This window comes from Limanda limanda, chromosome 16, assembly GCF_963576545.1.
Source record: "Limanda limanda chromosome 16, fLimLim1.1, whole genome shotgun sequence".
In the NCBI taxonomy this organism is placed as follows: Eukaryota; Metazoa; Chordata; class Actinopteri; order Pleuronectiformes; family Pleuronectidae; genus Limanda; species Limanda limanda.
Window position 1 is genome coordinate 23,107,345 of NC_083651.1, and position 27,418 is coordinate 23,134,762.

Below are 27,418 nucleotides of genomic sequence, written 5' to 3' on the forward strand. Positions count from 1 at the left end.
TTGATGTGGTATTGTTTCTCTGATCTTCTAAATTTGTGTACGGCAACTTAATTGCGTCTGAATGCTGAACCCGTGTCGTGTTTTAATACTCCGGTGACTCCATGCTGGCAGAATGCTCTCGTCCCTCCACTGGTGGCGGGGGGGAAGAAACCTTTTTATTTGTGGTTTCTGAAATCTTTATTCTAAGCTACTCATAAAGCACTGAGATGAGTGATATCATGTGGTCTCCATCAACAATGGAGCTTTTTTGTTTGACTTTGTAAGATTAAAGGCTGTGACACACAGGGAAGGTTAGACAATTTTAACCAGCGCCGATTTCTTTACAACCTTTTTCTTACAGAGGACAATGAGGTCTCCTTGTTGACAGAAAGCCCTGCAAATCCACATCCAATACACATTCTGTTGTAATATAGATAATAAAACAAATCTGTAAAGAGTGTCTAAAGCCACTGGAAGAGGTTTGTTGGGTCTGAAGAAATAAACTTTCTCCCCAAAAGTGAGGATCTAGTGTCTTCTTCGTAACTTGCTGGTAAAGACCATAAGTGCAGCCTCCTCCATGTTGGTGGATGGGTCATGGACAAAACAAAAAAAATCTAGAGGACACGTCAAACAATTTTTTTCTCAAAAGATGGTTTCTGTCACTTTAGGTTGTTCTTACCATTCTGATGTTTGTTCAGGTGATTTATTAGATGTTACAAACACATCATGATGACAATTTCGTTTCGTTTCTGCGTCCATCTGGAGATTAAAGAACATGAATCTATAAATAAATGTCTCTTTTTTTGACTTACCTGAAGTTAGTGGAGTTGCCTTTTCAAGACAAAGCAGTGGGTGAAATAAGCCTTGATATGTTAAAAGTTTTCTATACTTGTAAAACTTATAAGGGTGACGTTTAATTCATTAAAGACCGAAGTTAAGAGGATCATGGTTGAACCTTCAAACGGTTGTGTGCAATCCATCTCATCATCATAATTCACCTTCTTTGGCATGCATCATCATGTCCTCTTCATCATCGTCATCTGAACTTCCACCAAATCCACAATCCTCAGTTCAAACCCTTTCCTCCTCCTCCTCCTCCTCTTGCTCATCAACCACCACCCTCCTCCTCCTCCTCCTCCTCCTCAGCATCGCTCCTGCAGTGGATATAAAACTTCCTTCCCTCACAGAAGGGCTGCACGCAAAGTGTTTCTTATCCGAGGAGGATCTCTATCCTGCGCTAACGAGCCACTTGACCTCCCTCCTTCTCCCGGAGTGACGCAAAGAAGAGGAGAGAGAAGAAGAAGTGGGCTGGCGCAGCGCTAAGTGCAGCAGTTTGGAGGAGAGACCAACTCTCACCAGTCAGGCAGACTTCATCCTGGATCCGCCGGCTCTCTCTCTGCCTCTCTCTCTCTCTCTCTCTCTCTCTCTCTCTCTCTCTCTCTCTTTCCCTCGGATGTAAAAACCAATGCAAAGTCCTCGTGTAGCGGAGATCCCGGGATGTGTGTGTGTGTGAGAAAGACGAGGCTGCACTTACTCCCCCCCCAACACTTCACAGCAGCCTCCTCCACTCATGAAACTTTTTTCTTGAATGAGTATCCCGCCTCTGGCTGGCACATCTGGACGCACGGCACCCGGAGCTGTCAGGTCCTGCGCCAACTTTAACCCGGAACAGACCCGAGCCCACCCCACCTCATCTCCTGTGTCCTCTTCTAAACTCCGAAGCGGAATATTGGACTTTAAGCTATTACTTTTATTTTGCTTTTTTTTATTTTTTAAACTTTTTTGTTGTTCCTGTTTGTTTTTTTAATAATTGAAAAGGAACAAAATGGAACAGCCAGTCCTCAGATTAACGTGCGTCCTGCTGCTTGTCTGTCTCCTGGATACAAGGTGAGTTGGAATAAATGAGGGATGTGTTTGAATCAAAGCTTAAAATCTATGATACACTTGAAGAATAAATGTAACTCATGTATATGAGAATATATGTAACGTTTTCTCACTCTATGTTCTTCTATTCTTTTGATTTCGATTTAACAATTTGGATAAACAACTTAAACTTCATCAAAGTCAATTTTCTTTTATGTAAGTAAATGTCAGATGAGCCAAACTTATTCCTCACGTGATATTAACCTTTGCACATGAAGAAAACATTTAAAAAGTAATTAAAAACAAATGAATCATCAGCCTTTATCTAAGTTTTATTATTCATTCCCAGTCATCTGCTCTTTCATTCCCCGAACAAAGTTGCCAGTTAATAATCTATATTTGGAGTGAGTTGTTGAAACAGGTCTCATCTCAAATCAGGAAACACAACAGGTAGTGACAGAAGCCGAACTGGAATCACACGCTTCAAAACGCTGTTGCTGACACGTAGGGCAACAACCGTGCAACTGAGCATTTGATGCCACAGCAAGTTGTATCTTTAATTTTCTGACTCACTTCCAAGGCTGGGTGCTTTCTGCAGGAGGTGATTAGTGAGAGTTTGAGTCGGCTTCTCTGATGTGGACACTTGCAGAATAGGAATGTGCAGAAAATGTATACACTTTGACAAAACTGGGTAGAAGTTGTCATGCAAATGTGCTGCAGCTGTGTGTGTGTATTTTGTGTTTGTGTTACCGTACACGCCTCCTCACACCTGGGTATTTGCGTGTGGGTGTGCAGGGTGTGCATACAGATGCGTGTTTGCCCACAGCCGTGTGCATGCACGCGCCAAGCCTGCATGTGAGTCTGTGTGTTTCCCAGTCACACAAACACTGGGACACGCAACCTGTGTTTTACTTGTGTAATGACAATGAAAAAGAAAAGCTGTGCACCTCTCGGCTCTCAAGCCTTCATCAGAGCAGCCTGTGTTTTCCTTGTTACTGCTCTTACTGTTTCTCTGTGAAGACGAAAAGGGGCTTTGCTGAATTACTGTGTTTCACATGATTGATCTGCAGCAGGGGCAGGAGACAGCTGAGGAAAGACACACACACACACACACACACACACACACACACACACACACACACACACACACATCTAACAGCTGTAAAAGTTACTCAGAAGATTTTGTGAGGCGGATAATTTGCTGCAGGTAAAACTGTTACAAGAACTTAGAGTAACTTTAGATCAAAAATCAAATCACAACTCTCTTATTCTGCTTTGGAACTCAGTCGATCTAATATCAAAGTCATGGCCAGGAGACAAAAGTGAATTGGAATCAAAATCAGAATTGCTTTTATTTATTGCCAAGTAGGTTTTACACTTACAAGGAATTAGCTGTTTGTGCCTAAGCATACATATAACAATATAAAAATAAAAAATAGGGAACGGTCTGTAATATAAACCCTAGAAAAAGATTTGAACACTTGTACACTATGACTGTTATTGGCCCTGGAGTTAGCACTAGAAACAAACATTCATGGTTCATCTTCTATGTTTAAATGCACATTTAATTGTGCCTTTATAACTTCAGAAACCCTCGAATAAGACATCTATCCTGTAAACTCAGCCTCGGGATGCAAGAGCCATTGTTTTGTTTTTTATCCACTGTTATTTTGGCAACAGTTTTACACGATCGTAAAAAGTGAATCCGTCTAAAAGGCAAAAAACAACAAATAGTGCATTTCCCCTTCCGTCAGCATCTGGAGATGGTTTTACAAGTGTTAACTCACATCACGTGTATTATTGAGGTTTTTACAGCAATCAACGGCACTGGGGATCATCAAGTCCGGGCGCCAGTCTGGTGCTGTGGGAACTGAGTGTCGCTGGGACGCCCATGGAAATTTTCCCAGTTCGAACTAGACTTGTGTTTGCAGCAAAAAGGGACTGAGCAGTGATAAAGGAAAGTTGTGTCTTTGTCTTGTCAATAACCCGACCTGTGTGCTCCATGCAGGGTAGACTCCAATGAAATCCTGGGCCTGAAGCTCCCCAACATTGACCCGATCCTGAACGCCAACACGGTGTGTCTGACGCTGCCGGGTCTGACGCGGCGCCAGCTGGACGTGTGCATGCGCAACCCAGACGTGACGGCCTCAGCGATCCAGGGAATCCAGATCGCCATCCACGAGTGCCAGCACCAGTTCCGAGGGCACCGCTGGAACTGCTCCAGTCTGGAAACTCGGAACAAAATACCCTACGACAGCATCGTCTTTAAAAGAGGTCAGCTACATGGTCACCGTACAAAACACAGCACCGAACACACTCATGTGTCATTTCAGTTCCGTGTTATATTTTGTTTTGTGGGCATTTTACATCCCGGTCGTGAAAAGTTGCTGTTACGAACCTTTCCAAGTTCTAAAAGTTACAAATAAATAATCGCAGAAAATGTGGATTTGTCTTAGAGGTCTTGAAGTGAGCTGTCACCACAGGCTTCCTGCTGAAAAAAACTATTAAGATCAAAAGTTTGGTCTTCAAATAGGCTTTGGTTCTTTATTCTCAAACATACTTTAATAGAACACCCTGAAAGGAAAGGCTTAGAAAGATAAGCCACCACAAAGATACACGTCCCTAAACAAAGGATATTGATATTATACCGTTATTTTTTAAACACGGCTTAAAGAAGAGATCGTTTTACCCCAAACTGACAACTCTTCAATGCTGTCTCACAACAATAAGCTCCTCCACGTGGTCAGGTTATCTGTGGTGACCAGCAGGCCGGTGTGCACCACGCTGTGTCTCCTCAACAAACCCGTACAAAGGAGCAGGTAACTTCAAAAGCAGTTAGTCACCTACAGATTACCAAACCCTCCCACAGATCGGTTTCCTCTGAGGCTTTGTAGTGATCGGAGCTTTGCAAGGCAGCCCACAAAGGATGAAAGAGGATCTTTAAAGATGGGAAGCCTTTCGAACGGACTCGTCCTGGGTTATTGACTGGAAGAGGGCATCAATTTCTCAGTGGCCTGAGCAGCTGGGCAGATGAACTGTGGAGGTTAAAGTTTGGATCTTGAGTTGAGTTGCACAATGAGGAGGCAGAAAATATTTAACACTTTATATTATAAGACTTCTAAAGCAAAACTTTAAAAAAATTTCTGAGAAATTATTGAGATTATCACTCAACTTCATTTAGCTTTGCTTGGCCATTGCTTTGGTAATTTATAATAGCAAACTGTCAATACAAGTTTTCAATATCTGTTATATAAGTATCAATAAAAGTGTCCTGACAACTTTCAAAAAGTTAAACTTTTGATGAAATGGTTCTAGATCCCTCAATCCTTAAAAATACTAACTCATTAATTTCATTAGCTTTGTCCTGGAGGCGTGTTTCCATATCTGTATCTTCTCCTTAATCTGCGTGCGGTGTAATCATTAAACTCTAGTGTTATCTCCCTCAATGCTGTTCCCACCACAGAAGGTTATCAAACAACGACAGAAAAAACTCTTAACAACGCAATGAGCTTACACACCTCGGTTACTTTCACTCCTCACTGACTCATTGAGAGGCTGTTTGTCATTATTAGCAGAGGCAGTTGCTGGTTGTCTGGCATCCCTGGTTTGCCCCGGGTGCAGAAACTCCAAACCACTGACATAAACAAGCTCTTTAAATCGGATGATTCATCTGTTGCATGTTGATGCATTCCGCTCCACAGAAGCTGAAAAATGGATGCGAGTAAACATGCTGCAGCCATTACGGCGTGCAGCTACTGGCAGCGCTTTAATTGAGACTTATTTACAGTTGTGGATTAGGCGGAATTGTGGTGATCAGTGCAAGTTTTCTGGTGCAACTGCCCATAGAGAAAATAAACGATCCCGTCTCACACGGAGTATGAATAGCAAAGCTTCTGTTTCTGCTTGACGGATCACTTGCTATCAGAAAATGTATCTGCGTTTTTTTAAAAAGCCAGCGGAGCCGAGTCTGCACCTGAATAACTCTTGGGAAACTGAGGGAGCTATGAAGTGCTTCACGTTCCAGTGTTTGTTTTGGTGTCAGATGTTTCGACATCAGAAGCTGCTCTGATCCTTGCTGCCGCTGCCACGGATCTCTCAGCTGATGGTCTGTAATAAAATTGATGGGCCTCTGTTCCTTCGCGTTTAGCTTGCATAAAAAACTGGGCTAAAGAGGACGTCAGGCAAGACATGGATCGACAGAAATAGGAGAATCTCCCTCTCCTTCTGTGTCTGTGTCTGTTTCCTCCCTCGCCGGGCTGCTCCTAATGCTTTTACTTCCCTTGCCAGTGCAAGTGCTTGTGAATTTGCTCTCAGCACTTTCCCAACTCTCGAGGCAAAAGCAGAAAACCTGTTTAGTCGGTTTCTGTAACACAAAGTGACAGTTTCCTTTGAATCTTTAATTCTTTTTGCCACTTCCTCTGCCATCAGTTCAGCCGGGCGTGGCGCAGCCGGTGAATTATTTGTTAGATTGATTTGTTCCCAGTCTTCCGGGGGCCTGAGTCGGGGGGGGGCCCGGCTCGGAGCGGGCTGGAGCTAAAACAGGCTTTCTAAGTATGAGGATGTGCCTAAGTGCCATCCCTCTCTCTTCCCCCTCCTTGTGTAAGTCAAGTTGGTCGGGGGGGGGGGCAGAGTGGGCGTGAGTGAGTCAAATTATATATGTAGTCGGTGGAATCTCAGAGATTGTGTATGTGCAATTTTATTTCTCGTATCAAACCAAAACATATAATCAGATGTTGAACATTCGAGCTGCAATAATAACTCTTCTTTATATAATGACACCGTATCAAATCGTTACTTCTGTGTTATAGAGTTAGCAGATTTATCTCAGGACTTTGCAGTTTACCTCCACTCCGGTATTTTAAGGTAGCCTCGCTGTCTCGTTGGTTTTCAAATGCAGCATGAAGCTACTTTGATGATTTAATATTTGACAGGTTGGTAGAAACAGGAGTCAATCTTCAATTCATAGATTTAAGGGATGTATTGGTCGAAATTTAATGTAATATTTAAATTATACTTTTATTGGCATATAATCAACTTAAATTAATAGCTGACATGTTTTTTTGCTATCTCAAACTAAGTCCTTTTAGTTTACATTAGCAGCATGTCCTCTCCCATCTTTCTACAGTAGCCCCGAATGGACAAACCTAAAAGTTGTGTTTGCTGCAGAATCTCCCACACACTTTGAAGGGAGGGGTGAGAGGACTGGGTTGATTGCAATCTGCAGCCTCACCACTAGGGGCCACTAAAAATTCTGCACACTGGTGCCTTAAACGTTGAAAGCATGTCAATGATTATTGTCTTTTTGAGGACAGGTTGTTAAAACGTGACTCACAGTATAATGTCAGCCTTCATCTGATCTGCTTACTTTTTACTTTTTCATTCTGCACAGATTATACATGTTCAACTTAAGACAAGAAAGTCATTCGAAGACAGATTCCTTCCTCCTATAAGTTTCCCTTTTACTCCAGGACAAAAGTCAGTTTGAATGAGGACTTGCTCTAGTTTTGCTTCAAAGGGCAAAAGTTTTGCGCCAGGAATGCAGCTTTTTTTTGAGAAAGTTAGAAAATGTTTTGGTAAACTTTGTTTTCTGACCATCATACTTCTTCATAGTCAAATAGACACGTACAACTTCTGATGATTATGAGTTGCTCTGGGGAACTGCAGAAAGTTGGTCTGTGGATAATTGTCTGTTTCACATTGTGATTCTTCAGCCTCTGAAAGTTTTTCCATTGTCACAAAAGCAGAAAAATTCCACACGAATGCAAATGTGTGAAATGTTACATCATATCTCACAAAGAAACAAACTAGCATCACGTTTACTTGCATACATAAATAATGAAGTGACATCAAACATTGCTAAAAAAAAAAAAAAGGGGCAGTTCCAGTTATTGGCTTTTTATTTGACTCCAGCAGCCAGCCTGAATCATTTCCCCTTCAAGCCCTGTGCTATAAACCCGTAAGTGGTTTCTTTTCATGTCGTCTTTACAAGTTTCCAGTATAATCTTCACTGTTTTCTACAGCAGTAAGTGACAGGCGAGTGGGGCTTCTTTTATAAAACCTGAGGGTGCCTTGCAGTAAATATCTCCAACAACAAACACCGAAGAGGCTACGAGATCAAATCCTGGTGTTCATCCTTTAATATTCAGATTCATCGATTTTTTTTATCATAGGAAAATGTGGATAGGGTCCATGTGTCAGTTTTTATATTACATGTGTGTGTTAGAGAGGAGATCTGCAACATTGGTCTCCTGAATTACAGACGGGTTGTGGTGGAGTTGCTCATTACATGTGCCGCATGTAAGTAAGACTTTCTCAAGCAAGGAAAAGATGTGTTTCTCTGTAAAGGCAACAGATGTCCCACATCATATAGAGTTATTACACGCACACAGTCATTTAACCACCTCCTGCAGCCCAAGCCGGTCTCAAGTGATTAGAAGGAAAACGCTTCGGTGCGGCGTAATTCGGTCTGTCTGAGGTAAACACGTGCATCTGAAATACAGTAAAGTACAGGTCCACGGCTCATTGCAAGATATTGATATGACAAAAACAAACAAAACTCATTCATTTGATCTCAAGTCTCTGCCAGGGATCCTGGAATCCACCCATGGATTAGTGGAGTTTGACAGGCTTTGTATACGGAGGCGTACAAAGCCTGAGCTGCAGTCAGTGGGGTTCAGGAGTTTCACACCTAAAGGTCTTGTATAGAAGCAGTGGCACAGACAGAAGGAGACCGGGTTGAGTTGTGTAAGAGAAAGTGCGTCCTATGATGAGAGACAAGGACTCGTTCTTTTTCCGATGCTCCACAGATTCAGTCTCAGTCTCTCACACTCTCTCAGATGTTTCACTTGGTTTTATGAGATTGGACATATGCACTATGGATATCAGGGCTTCCGTCTGTGGACCTAGATTCAGGATGAGTCTGAAGCACCTTGTCCACTGGTCAAAAATCCCTCTAAACAACCACGGACATCAAGCTTTTGTTTGCAATGTCTGGATACAATCATTTTTTAACTCCCTCCCAAATTACTCTGTAGTTGACACAAGTTTTAATCGGTTCTGGCTCCGATCGGCAGGGATGGAAACCTGATACCTGGCACGCGCTAATTTCTCCTTTGTCATGTTGGCAGTCTAGACACATGACGCTGCAGCTTTTCCTTCGCAACATTAGAATGTGCACGGAACTTCTGGGCATTGGCATGTTATTAGCCATTAACATGTGTGTACTTTTTTTACTTTTACATCGCAGGACCATCGTGCATTAAGGATTTTACGACGATGCATTACCTTCTGCCTTCTGCGGCTCACAGCAACTATTATGATATGGCATATAACATCGGACTTTGTTAGCACACGTTAGCTTCCAGGGCTAACGTGGTGCTTGTTCCGTGAATGTCCCTGTAACCCTGACCATCTCCACGTTCAAAAGTCTGGCAGTTTAATAAAGCATTGTTTAAAAGAATGAACTAATTGCCAAATAAAAACAGTCAACTCTGATTAGACTGACACAATTATTCGGGGACTTAGGGTGTGCAAATAAATGCCTGTGTGCATCCTTAACTCTTTTACGACAGCTTTACTCAGCATGTATCGACTAAAACATGCAAAGTTGCAAACAGAAAAATGAAGAGATTCCTTCATCTCGGACGCTTAGCTGCTGTTAAACCAACTTTTATGGATGGGAAAGTCATTTCACATCTTAAAGTTATTCGGCACATTTTACAACTCAACTTTAACGAGGAAATTTAAATAGTTCTGTTGCCCTTCGGATTCTATTTGGGTTTAAAATAGAAGAATCGACCACAGCTGAAAAACATGCAAACAGCCCTACACAGTCCGAGTCCTCAGCAGACGTCTCCCTCCATCATCCTCTTCCCTGGTAATCTTCTCATTTCACCTGACAGGTTTATGACACACATGCATTGGTATGTTCTGCCTGCAGGTGATCGAAAATGTTTTTTAACATTTGGCATAAGCTCCATCTCATAGCTCTCTGGACGCTGCCACAGCGGCTTCTTAAAAGCGACCACATTCCTCGAGTCCTCAAGCCAATCACTCAGTCCTCATATGTCACTTTGGACATCGCTGAGAAGCCCTGTGTCAGTTCAGAGACATTAACTTCAGTCAGCAAAGTCGTGGAAGATGAAAAAAAGTGTTATGACAGTTTGTTGTGTAACCGTCCTGATTGTGGAACCTCAACCTCAGTGTTCTGCTCTATATTAACACAACTATCGTCTCTGCCCTCACCTACAGGCTTCAGAGAGAGCGCCTTCGCGTACGCCATCGCAGCAGCAGGTGTGGTGCACGCCGTGGCAAACGCCTGCTCCATGGGCAAGCTGAAGGCATGCGGCTGCGATGAGAAGCGCCGCGGGGACGAAGAAGCTTTTCGCATCAAACTGCACCGCTTGCAGCTGGAGGCCATCCACCGAGGGAAGGGGATGGTGCACGGCGTCATGGAGCACTTCCCCGCCGAGCTGCCGGGACCCCAGGACTCCTGGGAGTGGGGGGGCTGCAGCCCCGACGTGGAATTCGGGGAGAAGTTCTCGCGTGACTTCCTGGATGCTCGTGAGACCAACAAGGACATCCATGCCCGGATGAGGCTGCACAATAATAGAGTTGGGAGACAGGTGAGTCTGATTGTTAGTAGGACTGTTTCTACATGTTGAGATCCTGCATTGTAATGCTTTCCCTGGGATTTCTCTACCTCAGGAACCAGTTTCTATACTGGAATGTAGGTTATCTAACAGCTGCGCGGATACATTATTGGTTAATATTTAATATTATACTTAATATTACACATCCAGTGCATTTTACTCAAACGATGTAACCTCATGTCATGCAAAAAACAGGGTGCTTGGGTGGAGATGACGTGTTTCAGAGAAAGTAGTGCAGTTTATAGTGAGATGGCTGGATCCTGATTATGACATATTTGGTCATTTATTGGCATAACCAGTGAGTGAGACAGTCAAACCACTCTGAGAACCATTAGCAAAATCCTGTGACACCAAGGAAGGGTTGTGTTTTAACTTCTGAACAGCTGGTGTTCGGGCTCCAGGTTTCTGTTGCTTCAGTTTTGACTTTTTTTAAAGTGAAAACTATCAAAAAGACTGAAAAATTTTCAGTTTTTCATTCATCAGAAACAGAATGTCAAGACAAACACGCCTGAAACCTCATGCACTCTGGTCATGCGTGTGCCGGTGGACATGGGAATTGTCGCAGACTGCTCGGATAACAGATCACTTCTACACATGTAAACAGTTGTATCAGGGTCAGCAACACTTGTAGTTGATTATCCATGTTGTGTTCTACATTGGTAGTCGAGGCTGTTACTGGTTGTTTTCCTCTAGAAGGGGGTCATGTGATACAAGCCTGATGAATCAGCTATGGCTATGTTGTGACCGAGAAGACCCAATCAGCAAGCAGTTGTGAGTGTTAATCACTTTGTTACTGAACGTTCAGACTTAAACGCAGCTTCGCAGTTTTATAAAAAACATGGAGTCAGCAGCGTTTCCACTCTTCTCTAATTTAGAAGCTCTAAAACTCTGGAACAAAAACTTTGTCGTATGGATGTAGCCACAGACACTGCCACTAAAAGAGCTGGACTCATAGAGGCCTTGACCGGTTCCGTTGAGAGGAAGCAAATGGGAGAGAGACTATGAATAATAACACACACACACACACACACAAACACACACGCACACACAGAGGGAGTTGAGGTTACTGTACAGATAGTGTATCGGTGAAGGCGGCCACTGGGGGAATTTCCAGTCTGATTCTTTTCTCATGTGTTAGTCTTGCCTCAGGGATTACCTTAATACACACAGTGTGTCTGGAGTAACTTTATACTTTCCACTCCGTTGATATGTCACAATGTGATGTGAAAATGTTATGGGTGAGTGTTTGAGTGATATTTTGAAAACATTAATTTTGGGAACTGAAAGGAAGCTTTGGCTCAGTGGATGGGAAGGGGGGGGGGTCTTCAATGTTCATTACTACTACAACAAATGTTAATAATTACTATCAGATTAATTCAGTCGATGCTAGTATATCGTCTTTCAGAAGCCATAAAAACTCAAACTCCACTCCCAATATCTGTGTCTTTTATTAACAATGACAGGGGAAACCACTCATAGGCTCTAAGAATGAAGAATGAATTTTAGAGGAATTAAGTTAAGCACGATAGTTATGTTGTAGATGTTGTCTTGTATTCTTTAGCAGGTTAAATATAAATTTCTGGATTTGTTGTGTCTTCAGGGAAACTCCTCTGACAGGAAGTTGTAACTTTAAACTAACATTGTTTTGTTAAGATTCGCTGGCTGCGTTGTGTCAATCAGTGTCAGGTGAGCCAGGAGGTCAAACAGGGTGATGGGCTTCTCAAACCCATGATAATAAAACATATAGGGGACTGTATTATACATCATTATATTATTAATGCCAGGCTAAAATACTTAAAGCTCCTATATACTTTATAAACATTCAATATTGGTCTCTGCGTAGTCTAAACCTCTTTTCACTGAATCGTTCCAAACGTCTTTTCCTTGAGCAACGCAACAGAACGATGTCCATGACGGTGATAACCTTTAACGATGTCCAGTTCCCTGGTGGAGCATAGGAGAAGTGATTGTAACTTGCTCATTGTTCCCTGTTTCCTCCGGACTAATTTGGGCCTGTATCTCTCCATCAGTTTACTTCTGGTTTCCTTGATTATGCAGACACAACACAAATGCGGAGTGCATCAGATGAGCTCTCGAGCCGCCGGCCTCCCTGCAGGAGCTGCGCTGGTCGAGCCGCTCACATAAATCCCAATCACTGGTGTGGACGTGGGGAGTAAACTGTGGGTCGGGGCCGATATTACATCAGCAGTGATTAGTTCACGAGCCAAGGAAAGGGACTAATTTGTCTCTTTTAGTGTGGCTGGAGTCGGTATGATTATGAAACTGGATCACGTACAGGATCACAGTGAGGCCTCGTGTATGTTGTCTTTACTCTGTCAAAATCCTGAGGCCCAATAATCACAAATACACTCGTACATTCATAACATCCCAAATGTGATCCTGCTTTTTCTTTTCCCTGTCAGCGAGACTATTTGCAGAAGTATACACAGTTGCTCGTCCTGTGAGTTGGTTGGAAAGTCTGAGACTAGTTCATGGGTTTCATATAGAAAGAAATTGGAAGGGACTATAAATAGCTGTTAAAATGATGGTCATTTATCATTCACTGTTTGTTGAATGGCACAATAACCCAGATACCAATTTGTCATTTAGCCAGACATTGAAGTGACTCTTCTATTATACAGTAGTCATTTAATTACATGATGTGGCGCAGGACATCTTATTCAATAATTACAGTTTCAGAAGCCAGTTGGCAACGTGATTATAGGATTAACATTTTTCTGATAGACAGCTAGAGGAGTTACTCTTTCAGAAACAGACACGAATCTGATTAATTAATATTGACATTAATTAAGTTTATATATTATAAACAAGCTTGTGAAACCAAGCCAGCTACAGTCTTTTGGCAGGTGAAGTGCCCCAGAGAAAAATCGTTCAAGAACCCGAACATGTAATCACGCCTTTCAGACTTTAAGAAGTACAGCAGTCGCTCTAAGAAAACAAACTATAACTGGCACCACTCAGCTTCATTTTAATTTACAGTTTGATCTTTTGCAGAATGATATTTAGAAAGGCTAAATATTGGCTCTCAGGTTCCTCACAATAAATTTTGCCTTCACTGTGCCAGACGGCCTGTTTCCAGCCAAGCGTGCAGAGGCATCCATCAAACAAACAGAAAGAAACTCTGACTCCGAGTCATCGACATCAAAGAGCCGATACCTTGTTCTTTGTAGAGTTGCTGGCTCTCACCAGCAGAGGCTAAACGACACCCGGTGATCCTTTACCTCTCGCACTCTGACACAAGCCTGGCGACCCCTGGTGACCCCGGTAGGGTTCAAAGCTACAGTGTTTGACCCTCTTGCTTATCGGATACATCTGGTTCTATGTCTCTGTTACACAGGGGTGTGGGGTGTGGGGGGGGGGGGGGGGGGGCTCTTCAAACACTCAGCTGTACTGGTGAGAAAGGTCCAACCCCCTGTGCTATTTATAAATGACAACATGATAACATGTTTCATGGAGTTTAAGGCCATGGGCTGTGAGAGAGTTTGGGGTCTTAGGGACTTGTAACATCTCACAACAGCCTGGAGATCATCAGCTCCAACGAGTGCAGTGTCCAGAGCGATAGAGACGAGATAGAGAGCTGGAAAGAGGAAGAGAAGAGAGAGAGTGGCAAAGAGGGACAGAGAAGAAGGAGGAAAGCAAACTCACTTTGAGTCATTGTGGAGTTGCTGTAAAATACCAGGCACCTTGAGGACTTCAAATAGTAGAGACAGCCACAACAAAGCTCCTTTAAGACCACGCATGACACACACACACACACACGCAACACACACACACACACACACACACACACACACACATACAAACACACACACACACACACACACGGCCCACACAATCAAACAGAAAATACACTGACAGGTGGCGGCCTCGAAAATGATGCCGGCCCTTCCCGTGTCTCTTCTCCCCCCTCCCCTCCCACCACTCCTGCCCCTCCCCTCCAGCCCCCTACCCCCCCACCCCCCTTCTTTTTTCAGCGAAGTAGTCTTTAGGCTAGAGGAATTTGGTGGGGCTTTTTTTTTTCTTCTTTCGCGGGGCGTGCATGTCGCCTCATGCCCACCCCAGGGTTCTCACGACGTCCCGTCTTGTTTTTAGCCCTAATTAGTGGCTGCTGGCAGTTTGGAAACAGATGTTTAAAACCCTGCAAAAGATTTTAGACTTCAAACGCCGCGGCGGAAAGTAGAAAGAGATTCGCCCTTCCTTCCCTCGCTCCCCCCCGCCTGCTCAGGCCTCCACCGACTCCTCTCTCCGGCCGGGCTGATTACAGAAATAATACTGTATTCTGAGGAGCCACGAGACCTTTATGACGAGAGGGAGGTTTATTTACACATGGTGTCAGCGGCATCATCAGCGTTCGTAAAGCTCGGGCTGCTTGTTTACACACAAAATAAGATTAATTTGAGTGAACAGGAAAAATACGTTTATTTTGATATGACTTGATGATGTCCATAAATCAAGTAACCCAATATCGTTTTTCCGAGAGGATGCAAAATGCCGGTTTCAGACGTGTTGTGGCAGTGAACCCAAACGCACTACTGTGCAGCAGTTAATAAAGCAGAGTTTTAAAGGCTTGACTTCATGTTTAAAGTGTCGAGCTCATCACATGGAGACAGTCCACCGAGGCAGTAAACTTCTCAGCCAAGTTTTTTTTTTCTTATTCTTTCTTCTGAGCGTTTTTCTCAATCGTTTAGAGAGCACACCTCAAAGCAAACGCTTTGGCACGGCTGCTTGTGTTCTTGTTGCACAGCTCCGAGCCATGCAAGCCACGCTGAGGTTCTGTTCAGTCCTGTCTGTTTATTAGGCAAGTGGCGACAGTGCTGGCTGGCAAGCGTAATTTCAATTTAGCATCAGGGTCTAACTTCAGGGGAGTAAAAGGAGACGGCGTGGCACGCATCAGGAAGGAAACTACACGGTTCAACTCGACTGTTTAATAGACGTACGGGTAATCATCTGCACATTGGAGACGTTTGCCTCCAGTCCATCCAAATCACTTTCAAGGGTTTTGTTCATGATGGCACTCGACTCTTGATTATCATCACAATGGGGAAGCTGTACAGCAGGAAATGTGAGGTGATCCGACACTTCAAAGACAAGGTGAAACCACAATGACAGCGTCTGTCATTCAAAACATTATGTGTGCAATGGAAAATGGACTCAAAGTGAATCCTTCAGATATGATTGGATTACCACACATATGGGAATAGATTTCGTGAAGGTGCTGCAGTATTCTGGGCTGCAGTGGACAGTGGGTCCCACTTCATTCATCTGCATTGTTGAATCAGGTGGAGGATCAAGAAAAAAGAAAATTATATTGCAACAACACAACTTGGAAATGGAAATACTGCTTTCGTCGACTGACATCCAGGAACAAACCTCTAACTGCTCCTGCTACAACAATGAGCTAATGATCCAGTGTGGTTTAATATGATGGTAGCTAGTTGTTCCTAATCATATATGTGAAAGTGGTCAAATCAAATGGCAGGTGAGCTCAAAGTGGGACCCGCAGACCCCTGAGGGTCCTTGAGGGGTCTCGGCAAAAAAAAAAGGGGAATCATAAATGTATGATTATTCTGGCACTTAATCTCATACACTTCCTGGAATAAAACATCTAAAACCAAAGATCTTGTCAAACTGGGGCCTGGGGTCTAGTTAAGTAAGGGGGACCTTGAAGCACCTACACACATTTGGAGCAGGTTCCTCTGTTTCACTAAGACAACTACAAACTGAATGTGTTGACCTATCAGAGTCTATTTAACTTAAGATGGCACATATTCTCTTTAGATTGATCTGAAAATACTTCACTTGTGTCTGATGTATAAGCCTCTCCACTGCAGCAGCTGATAAAGCACCTCTGACTCTCCCACCTGATGTTTTCAGACAGTTGAGGAAACTCTGCGATTTAAGGCACAATCTGGCTCCACCAGACCACTGAGCATACTTTAGAAGTTTTTACTCGAACCATACTGGATTTGAGTGCCACCCCCCCTCTAAGCTTGATCCAAACTGGCAATAGTGGGACCCCTGCAGATCCTTTTATGTCTAATTTAACCCTTAAGCGGTGATAAACTGCTCTGGAGATCCCATTCACGTTCGTTCATTGACTCAGAACCCACACGAAAAAAAGCAAAGTGTGTTTGATCAAAAAATAGCAGCATATTAGTGCAGGGTTAGTGCAGCGTTCCTCAGAGGCCGGTTTATATCATCAGTGGTGTGCGCGGCATTCCTGAGTTCTGACAGTACAGAGGCCGAGCATTTGATGTGACCCACCACACACAGCACGCGCACCGACATGTGCACACACACACACACACACACACACACACACTCTCTATCACTACAACTCTCTTTCTCTTTCACTCGCACACACTCTCCCAAACGTACACGGAGGCAAACCTTTCACAGTAAAAGCAGCAGGTGGAAGTGCTTATGCTGGTAATAACATTTTATTACAGTCTCTAAATGAGAGCTGTGGACATGAACAGTGAGTAAATACTGCACACATGCACACTCACATTCTAATGCGTCTGCCTGTATACCCCAGTTATGCGTTTACTCCAGTAATTACATGTCATTGTGTTTGCATGTGCGCGTGTGTATTTGTCTGTGTACGCGTAATTGTTCTTTTGAAGCGAGGCGTTTGATTTGTTTAAAGTGATGTCTGGGCTTAATGTGCGGCTGTGGGATTTGTTTGTGTGCTTTGATATCGCCCTGGCTTTCTGCTCGGCTTTAAAGGCCCTTTGGCAGACTGTCTTTGAACTGGCGAACACGAGGCAGCACGCAGTCGAGCGGGAACGGGTCGACTGCGGGACACACAGACACCAGATTAGGATTTTCCCAACAGAGGTGATGACACAGCGATTGGGCCGCGATTAAATTCAATTAACCAAACAAATCCGACATTACGGCACGAGGCTGGAAGTCAAATTGCTCACCTCCTGTTCTTCTGGAGAGCGTGTAAACTTTTCTTATGGCCCATACTGCAAAACATTCATGTGGATTACACTGAGACCAAGAGGAAAGTATTTTTCATCAACTAACAAACTATTACAGCCTCCTCGTCTTGCATGTGATCAACCGAGGGTGGGATCATACATTTCACAGCAGGGAGAACAATGAAATACCCTCTTTTTATGTGCTGTTGGATTCCTCATAAACTGTCTCGCAGGCACATCAGTCCCTCACTGGCTGCTTCCTCTCCCCGTTGTTTATGTCGTGCCACAGGACTTTCCCTCTCCGAAAAAAGAAAATGCTGTAAGTCATCATCGACTCCTTCACTACCACAGACTCACAAGTGACTCAGCCAGATTTCAATATTTGCTCAGGATGAGGTCTAACTGTTAACTGGAGTCCTGCGTCACAGTCTTCATTATGACGGAGCTGAACCGACCACTTGCATGCAACAAATGAAATAAACACCTCGTTGAGATTGTATGTTGTAGAACAAATCACTGTAGTAACCGAGTATTGCTAAACGGATTAAACTAGAAACTTTTGTTTTTTAATCACACAAATAAAAACCTGTCAAGCAGTGGCTTCATAATGAGATGTACAAAAGACAAACAACAACCTCCATTGAGGACCAAACATTCTGCTTATGAAACCACATTCAAATTCGCTAGATCCAGATTTGTATTGGGACCTGCACCAACTGCAACTGCCATGAATTATTCTCCTGAGAAATCTACAAAAATGATGAAAGAGATTCTACCTATATCTATAAAATTGAAAATTGAAAATGTCTTGATCTCCCCCTGATTTGAATCGGCACCAGCGTTAATGGGTTCTTTCCTGACCTGTGCTGCCTCCTTCCACCAAGTGTTCTGGTAATCAATCCAGTAGTTTGTGTGTAATTGTTCATGTTGTCAAATAAAACACAACTTCACATTTTCTGGTTCTACCGGCTGGTGGACCATCACCTTCAGTAGCTCCCATCTCGGTTTCTTTTATTTTTATTCTGTCTTCTCTTCATTAAAAGAAAAGAAAAAAACAATATGACAACTCTAGAACCTTTATCTAAGTAATCCACTCAGATCCAGGCTCTGATCTTCAGTTTACTTCAAACCTCCTCTCCATTGCACGGTAGTCTGCTCTGCTCCACTCAACATGTTGTATCCCCCCCCCACCACCCCCAGTCTACTGTATTATGTAGCCTGCAGACCTGATCTGCCACCAACATGTCCTATTTGATCTCTGTCTGGGGTTGTTTTATGGACGCCTCTGTCTCACTCATTAAAACTCGCCAGATGTTGGTCCCTAGCTGTGGTCCACGGTTGACTTTGAAGCATTTAGATCACTGTTGTGTACATGCGGCCGTGCACCATGGTGTCATAAGTCAACGGAATTGCCAATATTAGCAGGTTTCCATCTTTATATCCAGTAACCCATGTTTTTAAAACAAACACTTTCTGTTTATCACAGTATTTTACTCTTCTCAAAGGGGGGACTCCCGGCCCCAATTGATTCTCTACATAATAACAGCACAGCTCAAAGACAGTGTGTTGCACAAGGTGTTCTTTTCATGCAAGCTTTTTTATAGCTGGTGGCAAATGTTGTGTAAGACCAGGACCCGTCTGTGTATTACATTGTCACGATGGCAGGTTACATGCTAATTGCGATCACTTCTCGATTCAGAGCAGCAGGACATGATGACTGAAGGAGAACAAGCTAGACAAACATTTGATTTGTGATAACACACACACACACACACATCTTTTTTAGTATCAAGTGGTGGAGAGGCCGCACGGAGATAATCCAAAGATCATCTCGTCCACCTGTCATCCGTGTTTCCTCTCTCCTTTCCTTTCCATTCCTCTCCCCCGCCTCCACACCCCCCATCATTTTTACCCACCCATCAGCTGCACCGCCCTGCCCTGCTTCCACCAGCCCCCCCACATCCTTGAGGCTAAATCTCCACATCTACAAGAGGGCAGCAATAAATCACAATGCGTCACTTTGCTTCCTTTTCTCCACGGTCGTCAAGTCAGATATCGTAAAAGACTAAGAGACAGACACACGGTATTTTTCTGTCTTTTCTCTCTCTCTCTCTTGTCTTTATTACACACCCCATAGCCTGAGGTACTGATGTGAAGGAGCAGGAAGAAAGCGGAAAATCACATCCTTTCATCTGATTATTTATCCAGCCTGAGTTTGGGAAAATACCGTTGAAAGGTCGTCTGGAAGTCTCGTCTCCTCAGAGACGAATAAAGAAAATTCAAAGACAAACAAATAAAATAATACCTGAAATAACAGTTAAAAGTAATTGTCAAAAGAAAGGAAAACAGAGACGGATAAAAGTAACGGATGACATCCAGACTAAATGAGTCAGTGCTGTTATCAGAGCTGTTTCTGATTTGAATTATTTCAACTGCAGGGAATAACTGGAGAGCACGTTTAATTAAGGCAAGACATAATAGACATGATAGATAACGAGTCAGTGGTGCGAGGGTATTGTTACCGTACATACAGTCGGGTTTTGTTCACATAACGATTGAAATCAGTATTATGTCTGTGGGACCCCACAAAACAGAGGAGCACGGGAGGAAGAGGAGCGTTCAGGCGTAGCAGAGAAGGATCTGCTGCACTGATATGTGATGAACCAACTCAGAGCTACAGTGCTGCCAGTGGCAAGTTGGACAGATCATTATTACACTGTGGCCTCGAGTGTGAACGGCTGAGCAGAAGGAGCTAAAACGAGGAGCTGCATCTCCGGCACGTGGCCCCGGACCGAGGGAGTCACTGAGCTGCAAATCAATCAGATATTTGGTGGAATGGAATTTTTTTTTTCAACTACCTCATATCGGCATCAGCCCCAAAAGTCCATATCCGTCAGGCTCGAACATGCACAAAATGTTCTTACGTGGCTCCTTTGTCAGGTGGATCAGCCCTTCACATATCACACTGACAGACCACTTCTAATATAGCAAGAGCAGACAGCTTCCCCTATTTCCTATTACCAGTTAAGGGTCTGGATTATACCTGTTTGATTTTGACACACACACACGAGAACTACACTACACTCGGAGTTGAGTACTTTAGTTGAAGTTGTAGAACCGGGTCTGAACTGAGCGCTGCCCAGTCAGCCGGTGAGCATCGGGCCTCGTGTGTCTGAACGATCATTTCACCCCTAAAAGAAAAGAACACAGTGATGTTATTTCCGTGATGGTGAATTTTGGCAGATGTGTCAAACGTTCATTCTGATGTTAACTGCTGTGCCTTGTCAGTGGTTAACCAGTTTGACTAATGTTGAGCAGCAACAAGCTGTAAAACCCAATTGTCTGGGTCTGACAGAAGAAATCAAACGTCTAGGATGCAGCATTTTCATTTTATAGCGACACATAAACTTGTGGCGAAGGTTTCCTTTAGCCGAGCCCCCTAAAGCACCCTGGACTAGTACAGCTAGTTTGCACTTCACACATAAAGTGACACATATTCTTACATGTCAACAGTCAATACTCATAGAAACAATGGCTGTATTTTCATTTCTCTCCAGCATTTATTAATTCTACTTTCCTGAAATCATTGCAACGTCATAGCTACGTAAACTAATGTAAGATTAAACAGATTTTTTACTTGTTTTGTAGTTTTCTTTATGCAAAAACTAAGACTCCATCCCCCCAAACTCTTTAAAGGTCGAGGTTTGATGGCTCTCCAGCCCTCTACACATTGCTGGCACGTTGATGGAGAAATCCAAATCTATGCCTATCTGTGGTTGCCAAACTGAGACTGGACAACTGATGTTTTGAGGAGGGATCTAGAAAATGTTGGATTAAATTATGGTGCTTTCTGAACATTAGGTATGGAAGCCAGATGTGCTGCACAACTGGAAAGCAATCGTTTTGTGGGAGTTTGCAACGAACATTGTTAAAACAGTTTGAGACACGCTGCCTCTCTTTCTTCATTTTAATTATTCGTAGCCTACAATGATGCATCTGTCATTAGAAACACGGCTTTCTAGCTGTTTTCTGTTGTTTTTTAGTCCGCTTTGAAACCTTGATCCTGTTGTGAAAGTCCCGTCACACAGTAGCAATGTGGATGCAATTATGACTCTTAGGTCAGTTTGTCTCCTTAAGGTTTAGGTTAGAGCATTTTATGATTACAGACTCGGCTGTGTGTTTAAGGCCAGTGCGTTTGTGATTCTGGGGTTGCCTCGGCCTTTATGTAAAACTCAGCCGAACGCTGCAATCTGAGCCCAGTGCGAGTTTCTGTTTGAGCTATTATCGTGTTGTTTACTATAAAGTCTTACTGCCTCAGTAGTAGCTATCTCCTCAGCACCGATCACAGATTCTTTAAACTTTCTTTTTCAACTCGCAATTACACAGGAACCATGTTGGTTTCTTTACAAAATGCATAGTTTTTTTTCACTTTCTGTTCCCTGTACACAGATTATGAACAAAACATGAAGTGATTACTGAAAAAATGTTTATTTAAATCTAAAAAAAAGTTTCTAACATTTAATTGTCATAAGTGCACATGAACATATGTCCAAACATAAATGTACATACGTACAAATACGTGTCTAAATATGTCAGAGAACAGTATTTACACAAGCACTACACAGTATTTATTGTTACAGCTCTAGATGGATGCAACAGTAACTGGATTTTTTATTAAACTTTAATGTTTTATTTCTTGTAAACTATCCACGATCCTTGTTATCTTTGGCTCCCTGGCTAACAGGAGGGTTTTACTTCTTCTTTGGCTTTGCTCTTCACTCGTTCATTCCAAACAGATGAGTCAATTTATCACACCTTCGTTGACTCATCCACCTTTTACGCTCGTTTCATTTCACTAGTTAAAGGAAAAGATACAGTTCCCCTCTGTGACAGGTGGAGTCGGTACAAGGATACAAGTGAGGAATACGATTTTTGACATTAATCCAAAGTGCTGCAGTTTCATGACAGATCTATTTAGTCTATGTTTGTTTTTCATCTTTACAAATCTATACAGCCACATACCACAAAACAAACTCTCCTCAACAAATTCTTAAATTGGTCAAACGTGTGTGCCTCTGTCTCATCTACCTAACAATTCTAGTAATCCCTGCCTGTCTGTATGTAGCTGGCATATCTCAAGAGCTGCTCATCTTATCAGCTCCTCTCTTGGCATGTGTATTGTTTAGTGCCCAAGGAAGAGCCGTGACAAATTTGGTGCAATCTGGACACGGGATACATTCAATACTGATAAACTCTGAATAAACAGGTGAACAGCTCTTTGTGCAGCAGCGGTGGTGCAGCTTTACAGATCTGAGGACTGAGTCCTACTGTCGGTCTTTATTAGTCACGGCTTTATTACTTCAGGTCACTTTTACAGTTTCAGAGAGGAAGCTGCAGCCTGACCACAGGCCAAGCTAACAGCCCATTCTGAACAGGCAGGTTTAGAAGGGAAACTGAACTAGTTTTGAGTTAGAATAAGTGCGTGGGTCATATTTTCTGTGTGTTCACAGATATAAGCATCATTGTCACATACGTGGAATGTGTTTAACTTTGTATGAGTGCTGTATTTGTGTGTGCCTGTATGTCAGAGAGTCTGTGTGTGTGTACGTGTTGATAGGGGCTGCAGCAGCGGCATCAGCATCTGTCAGTGATCTGGGTGGCCTTAGGTTCCTGTAGGTAATTGAATCCTAAAGTTTAGAACGGGTGATGACTGATAAACAGGCACAAACACATGTACATGTGTACACACATGCAGAGCCTTGAGGAACATTACAGGACAGGATTTATGCGATGTGGGATGTACCAGTGTTTATGTGTGTGTGTGTGTGTGTGTGTGTGTGTGTGTCTGTGTGTGTGTGTCTGTGTGTGTGTGTGTGTGTGTGTGTGTGCCACAGACGGAGGGTGGGGACGTCCTGCAGTGTTGGTCGTGCTCTAGCAGGATACTTTGTGTCTGTGCTTGTTTATGCATCCAAATGTACTGTAAAAGAAAAACTTTTCAAATGTCCTCTATAAGAATTTGTATAGTGTAGTTTTTCCTTCATCAGCTCCGACAGTGAACATTTAGATCAACAAACCCAACTTGTGTGTAGAAATGGCTTTTATTTATTCTATCATGTCCTTAAATATAAACTGAAACATAGCAATGTGGATTTCCATATCGTTCTATCCAGCGTCAAACCATAATATTTAAAATATGTAAATACTGCAATGCTACTGCAATACGGTGCCTAATGTGCCGTTACATGTGGGTCAAGCTCGGGGTCGCTCCCTGCTGCCAAAATATGAATAATGACAATCACTTCTGTTTGGGTAATACCTGCATCCATCTGGGTTATTTGATATCAGCGTGTTTGAGAAACTGACTCGGAGTCGGACCACCTGGCTTTTGAAATGTGGGACCGATTCCTTCAGGGCATTGTGTGTCTCTCAGTTCACAGTGGAGCAGTCGCTTGCTTAGAAGAACAAGCAAATGTAAAAAAAAAAAAAAAAAAAGAAAAGTCAAGCCGGTATTCACTGTATGAAACATGAGACGCGTCCCTGCAACATGCAGTACTTGTATATATTAAACTTCAAATGCAACCAGTGATCAAGAAAGTTATTAATCCTTCTCCTTTTTCTCCCCCTCCCTTCCTCCTTTGAATCCCTCGCCTCTGCTCCTTCCCTCGCTTCATCCCACTCTTTCTTTTTTGTCTGTATCCGTCTCTGATTTCGCAGGTGGTGCTTGACCACATGAGACGGAAATGCAAGTGCCACGGCACGTCGGGCAGCTGCCAGCTAAAGACCTGCTGGCAAGTCACCCCGGAGTTCCGTGTGGTGGGCTCAATCCTCAAAGAGCGCTTCCACGTCGCCACACTTATCAAAGCGCACAACCGGAACACGGGGCAGCTCGACCACTCCCACCACAACAACCACCACAGCCACAACAACCATCACAGCCACCACAACCACCACAACCACCACCATCATCAGAACAACCACCACAACCACCACCACCACACACACCGGCGGCGGCCCAGCGTCAACGAGCTGGTCTACTTTGAGAAGTCGCCGGACTTCTGCGAGCGGGACCTGGGCTCGGACTCGACCGGCACGCAGGGACGGATCTGCAACAAGACCAGTCCCGGCATGGACAACTGCGAGAGCCTGTGCTGCGGCAGGGGACACAACATCCTGCAGCAGACGCGGAGCGAACGCTGCAACTGCAAGTTCCACTGGTGCTGCTACGTGGTCTGCGAGGAGTGCAGGATAACAGAGTGGGTCAGTGTCTGCAAATGAAGAAACACACGTCGGAAAAGACTAACTCAAGAAAACCAAGGACAAAAAGACATTTTAAACCCGAGACTTTTCATTTGAAAGGGGAATATGACTGTAATATTTGTACCCCTGTTCTGTTTTTTTGCGGTGGACTGCTGTTTTCCAGAAGAGCGAGGACAGTGCATGTGAAGCGGTTGAGCCGGCAGAGAGATAGACGTGCGTGTGGGGGGTGCACATGCAGGGTTTGTGTCAAGCTGCCACATCTCAGAGAGCTTGGACGTTTACTGCCTTCCTCCTGAGACAAAAGGGACACAATTATATCAGATCAGGATCTGGAAAAGTCCGGACATGAGATCTGAGCTCTGAAAAACAACAAACTCTTAATGTTGACTGACATTTCAGCTGCGTGCGATTCAGGTGGGCAGAGAGGAAGTCGAGCGTGAGCGGCAGATTGCAGAATGAAAGAAAATAATATTGCTTCATAGCGCCAGAGATATTTAAGGTGGAGCGGCTGATGTCTGCAGCCCGTGAAAGTTAAAAAAAATGGGGGGAGGGCATCAAAAAGGGTTTTCAACCACATCACAACTCAAACAGTAGTCCCTCCATTCTCTATATAATAACTCACAGCATTAACATTTAGCATTTGCTGTCTCCATCTACAACACACAGGTAAAAACATAGAGCTTCACACACACACAAGGAGTCACAATGCACGGGATTAGACACAGCACAACACACTTGGAGCACTTAAGGATTTAGTGCCTTGTTCAAGGGGCAGTTACTTGTTCAGTGTTTTATAGCAGATATCATGTTATATAGATGACATCAGGGGGTTTGTATGGCTCAGGTGTATCAGTCATAAATCTCACCCTGCTAAGTGTAATGGCATCACACAATAAATACATCCATGCAGTTTGGTAGGAAAAAAAAGGCAGAAATGAGAAATTAAAGTCCCAGGGCAAACCGGAGTGTTTAGTGGGAATGTCAGCTTTCATACATTAGAAGTTTGCATTAAAAGAGCAGGACTTTAAAAATAATTGATGGCCACTGTGGAAAGAAGAGCATTAGAGCAATGATGAAAAACTGATGTTTGGATCAATTCACTTTCAATAGAGTAAAAATCAAGCACTATATTCATCTACACTATGAGACAATCAACTTGTTGTGACCTAAGCACAAACATTTGTTTTCCAGACCTCCTTGAAATACATAGTCCTGCATTGACATGTATCCAAAACGCACAATGTGTAGTGTGTGTGTCTGTGTGTGTCTGTGTGTGTTATCTAATGTAAGACGCCTGTCAGAGTACACCGAGTGCACAGAACACAATTCAATTCAACACATACAACTTTCATGTTGAGCACGATCTGAACGACACTGTAAATAAAAAAAACATATTGATGCTGCACAAAAATATGATCAATACATTGAAAGTGCCTCGGGCCACTGAGTGCACGTGACTCGCACTGTTAACATCCGACGTGTTGTGATGCATTGTGTTGTGTGTGTGTGTGTGCGACACTGAAAGCTCCCTGTGTTATATCCACACTCACATCCTTCACATTTCTTTTCAACGTGCACGACGCAGATGTTCTGTCATCAACTTTAAAAGGTGTATAATTAAGATTAGGTTGATAAGGATTTCTGCCTGTGCACATGTTGAAGATCATATTTTTATTGTGGAGAGAGGCTCCTTATCAGACGGTGTAATTTATTTCAAGCAGATGTGTTTTAAGTGTTAAAAGGAAAGGGGGGGAGGGATGATGATGCTTCCAGTGCAACAGATTATTTTGATTCTGATAAGTAGTTTTGCACATACAGAACTGTGTCCAGGAAAAACTCTGGGAAAAATATCTATTATATGCATTTTTCTTTTTTCACGTCTCAAATGTAATGTATGTTCGTATTTTTTTATGTTTTAATATGGTTATTATCTAAGTTATTTTATTTTTGTGGATAACTTAATATTTGTAAGACAATTAAAGAAAGACCACAATATTGAAAAAGGGGCTTTAATGTGATGAATAATAAAAGACATGAAACCAGTGGATTTGGTAAGAGAACCGCTTTGTGTTTGTTTTGTGTTTAATCGGCTTCCATCAGCAGAGGGATGATGATGGATTTATGAACCTGAACTGATTTCTCCATATTGCTCTGGGGCGACTGGATGACTAAAATTATCCTGAATTAACTTTGTACAGTTCAGCTTTGGCGTTTACTCACAGTGACAAATATCACCGGATTAATATGATACTGAGGAACAATGACTTAACAATGTGCTGATTCTCGGGTAATTTGTTTAGTCAGAACGATGCCGTTATGTCTTTGACTTTTAAATCGAGTTTTTACACGTTGATTCGTGATAGTTTCCAGAGAAAATTAAATCCAGTGTCTATAAAAATGCTTGTGTCATGAGTAAGTTGTGACTGAGACAAAGTCGGTGAGTCCAAAGCAAGTTGCGCAAATGGCCTCACACCTCATCTGTGCCTCACCAGTCTCCCTCCTTGCCTTCCCAATAACCCACTGGGATGGCACACCTCACAGTTTGAAAATCTCTGAGACGATGAAACACCACAGTTCATTTCGGCCTTCGCTGACTAATAAACTCTGATTTATGGATGTTTTCTGTTCCAAATTAGTTTCCTCCAAGCCCAGACCAAGAGATAAATGACATTACTTACGTTACTTTATACACATAAAGCGTGTATAGTATATTATAAA

The 27,418-nt window shown here is 43.1% G+C and overlaps 1 protein-coding gene across 1 annotated transcript; it reads left to right on the plus strand.

The window, feature by feature from the left end:
* The first annotated feature begins 1,804 nt into the window (after positions 1-1,804).
* Positions 1,805-24,718, plus strand: wnt10a (wingless-type MMTV integration site family, member 10a). The gene is made up of 4 exons (XM_061088488.1): positions 1,805-1,866; positions 3,851-4,116; positions 10,093-10,466; positions 24,158-24,718. Exons 1-4 carry the CDS (start codon positions 1,805-1,807, stop codon positions 24,716-24,718), a joined length of 1,263 nt encoding a protein of 420 aa, XP_060944471.1.
* Positions 24,719-27,418: the final 2,700 nt, after the last annotated feature.

Coding starts and splice junctions, on each gene's coding strand:
- wnt10a (XM_061088488.1), top strand. CDS start 1,805: ATGGAACAGCCAGTCCTCAGATTAACGTGCGTCCTGCTGCTTGTCTGT. Junction 1,867..3,850: donor GTCTGTCTCCTGGATACAAG/GTGAGTTGGAAT, acceptor TGCTCCATGCAG/GGTAGACTCCAATGAAATCC. Junction 4,117..10,092: donor CAGCATCGTCTTTAAAAGAG/GTCAGCTACATG, acceptor CCTCACCTACAG/GCTTCAGAGAGAGCGCCTTC.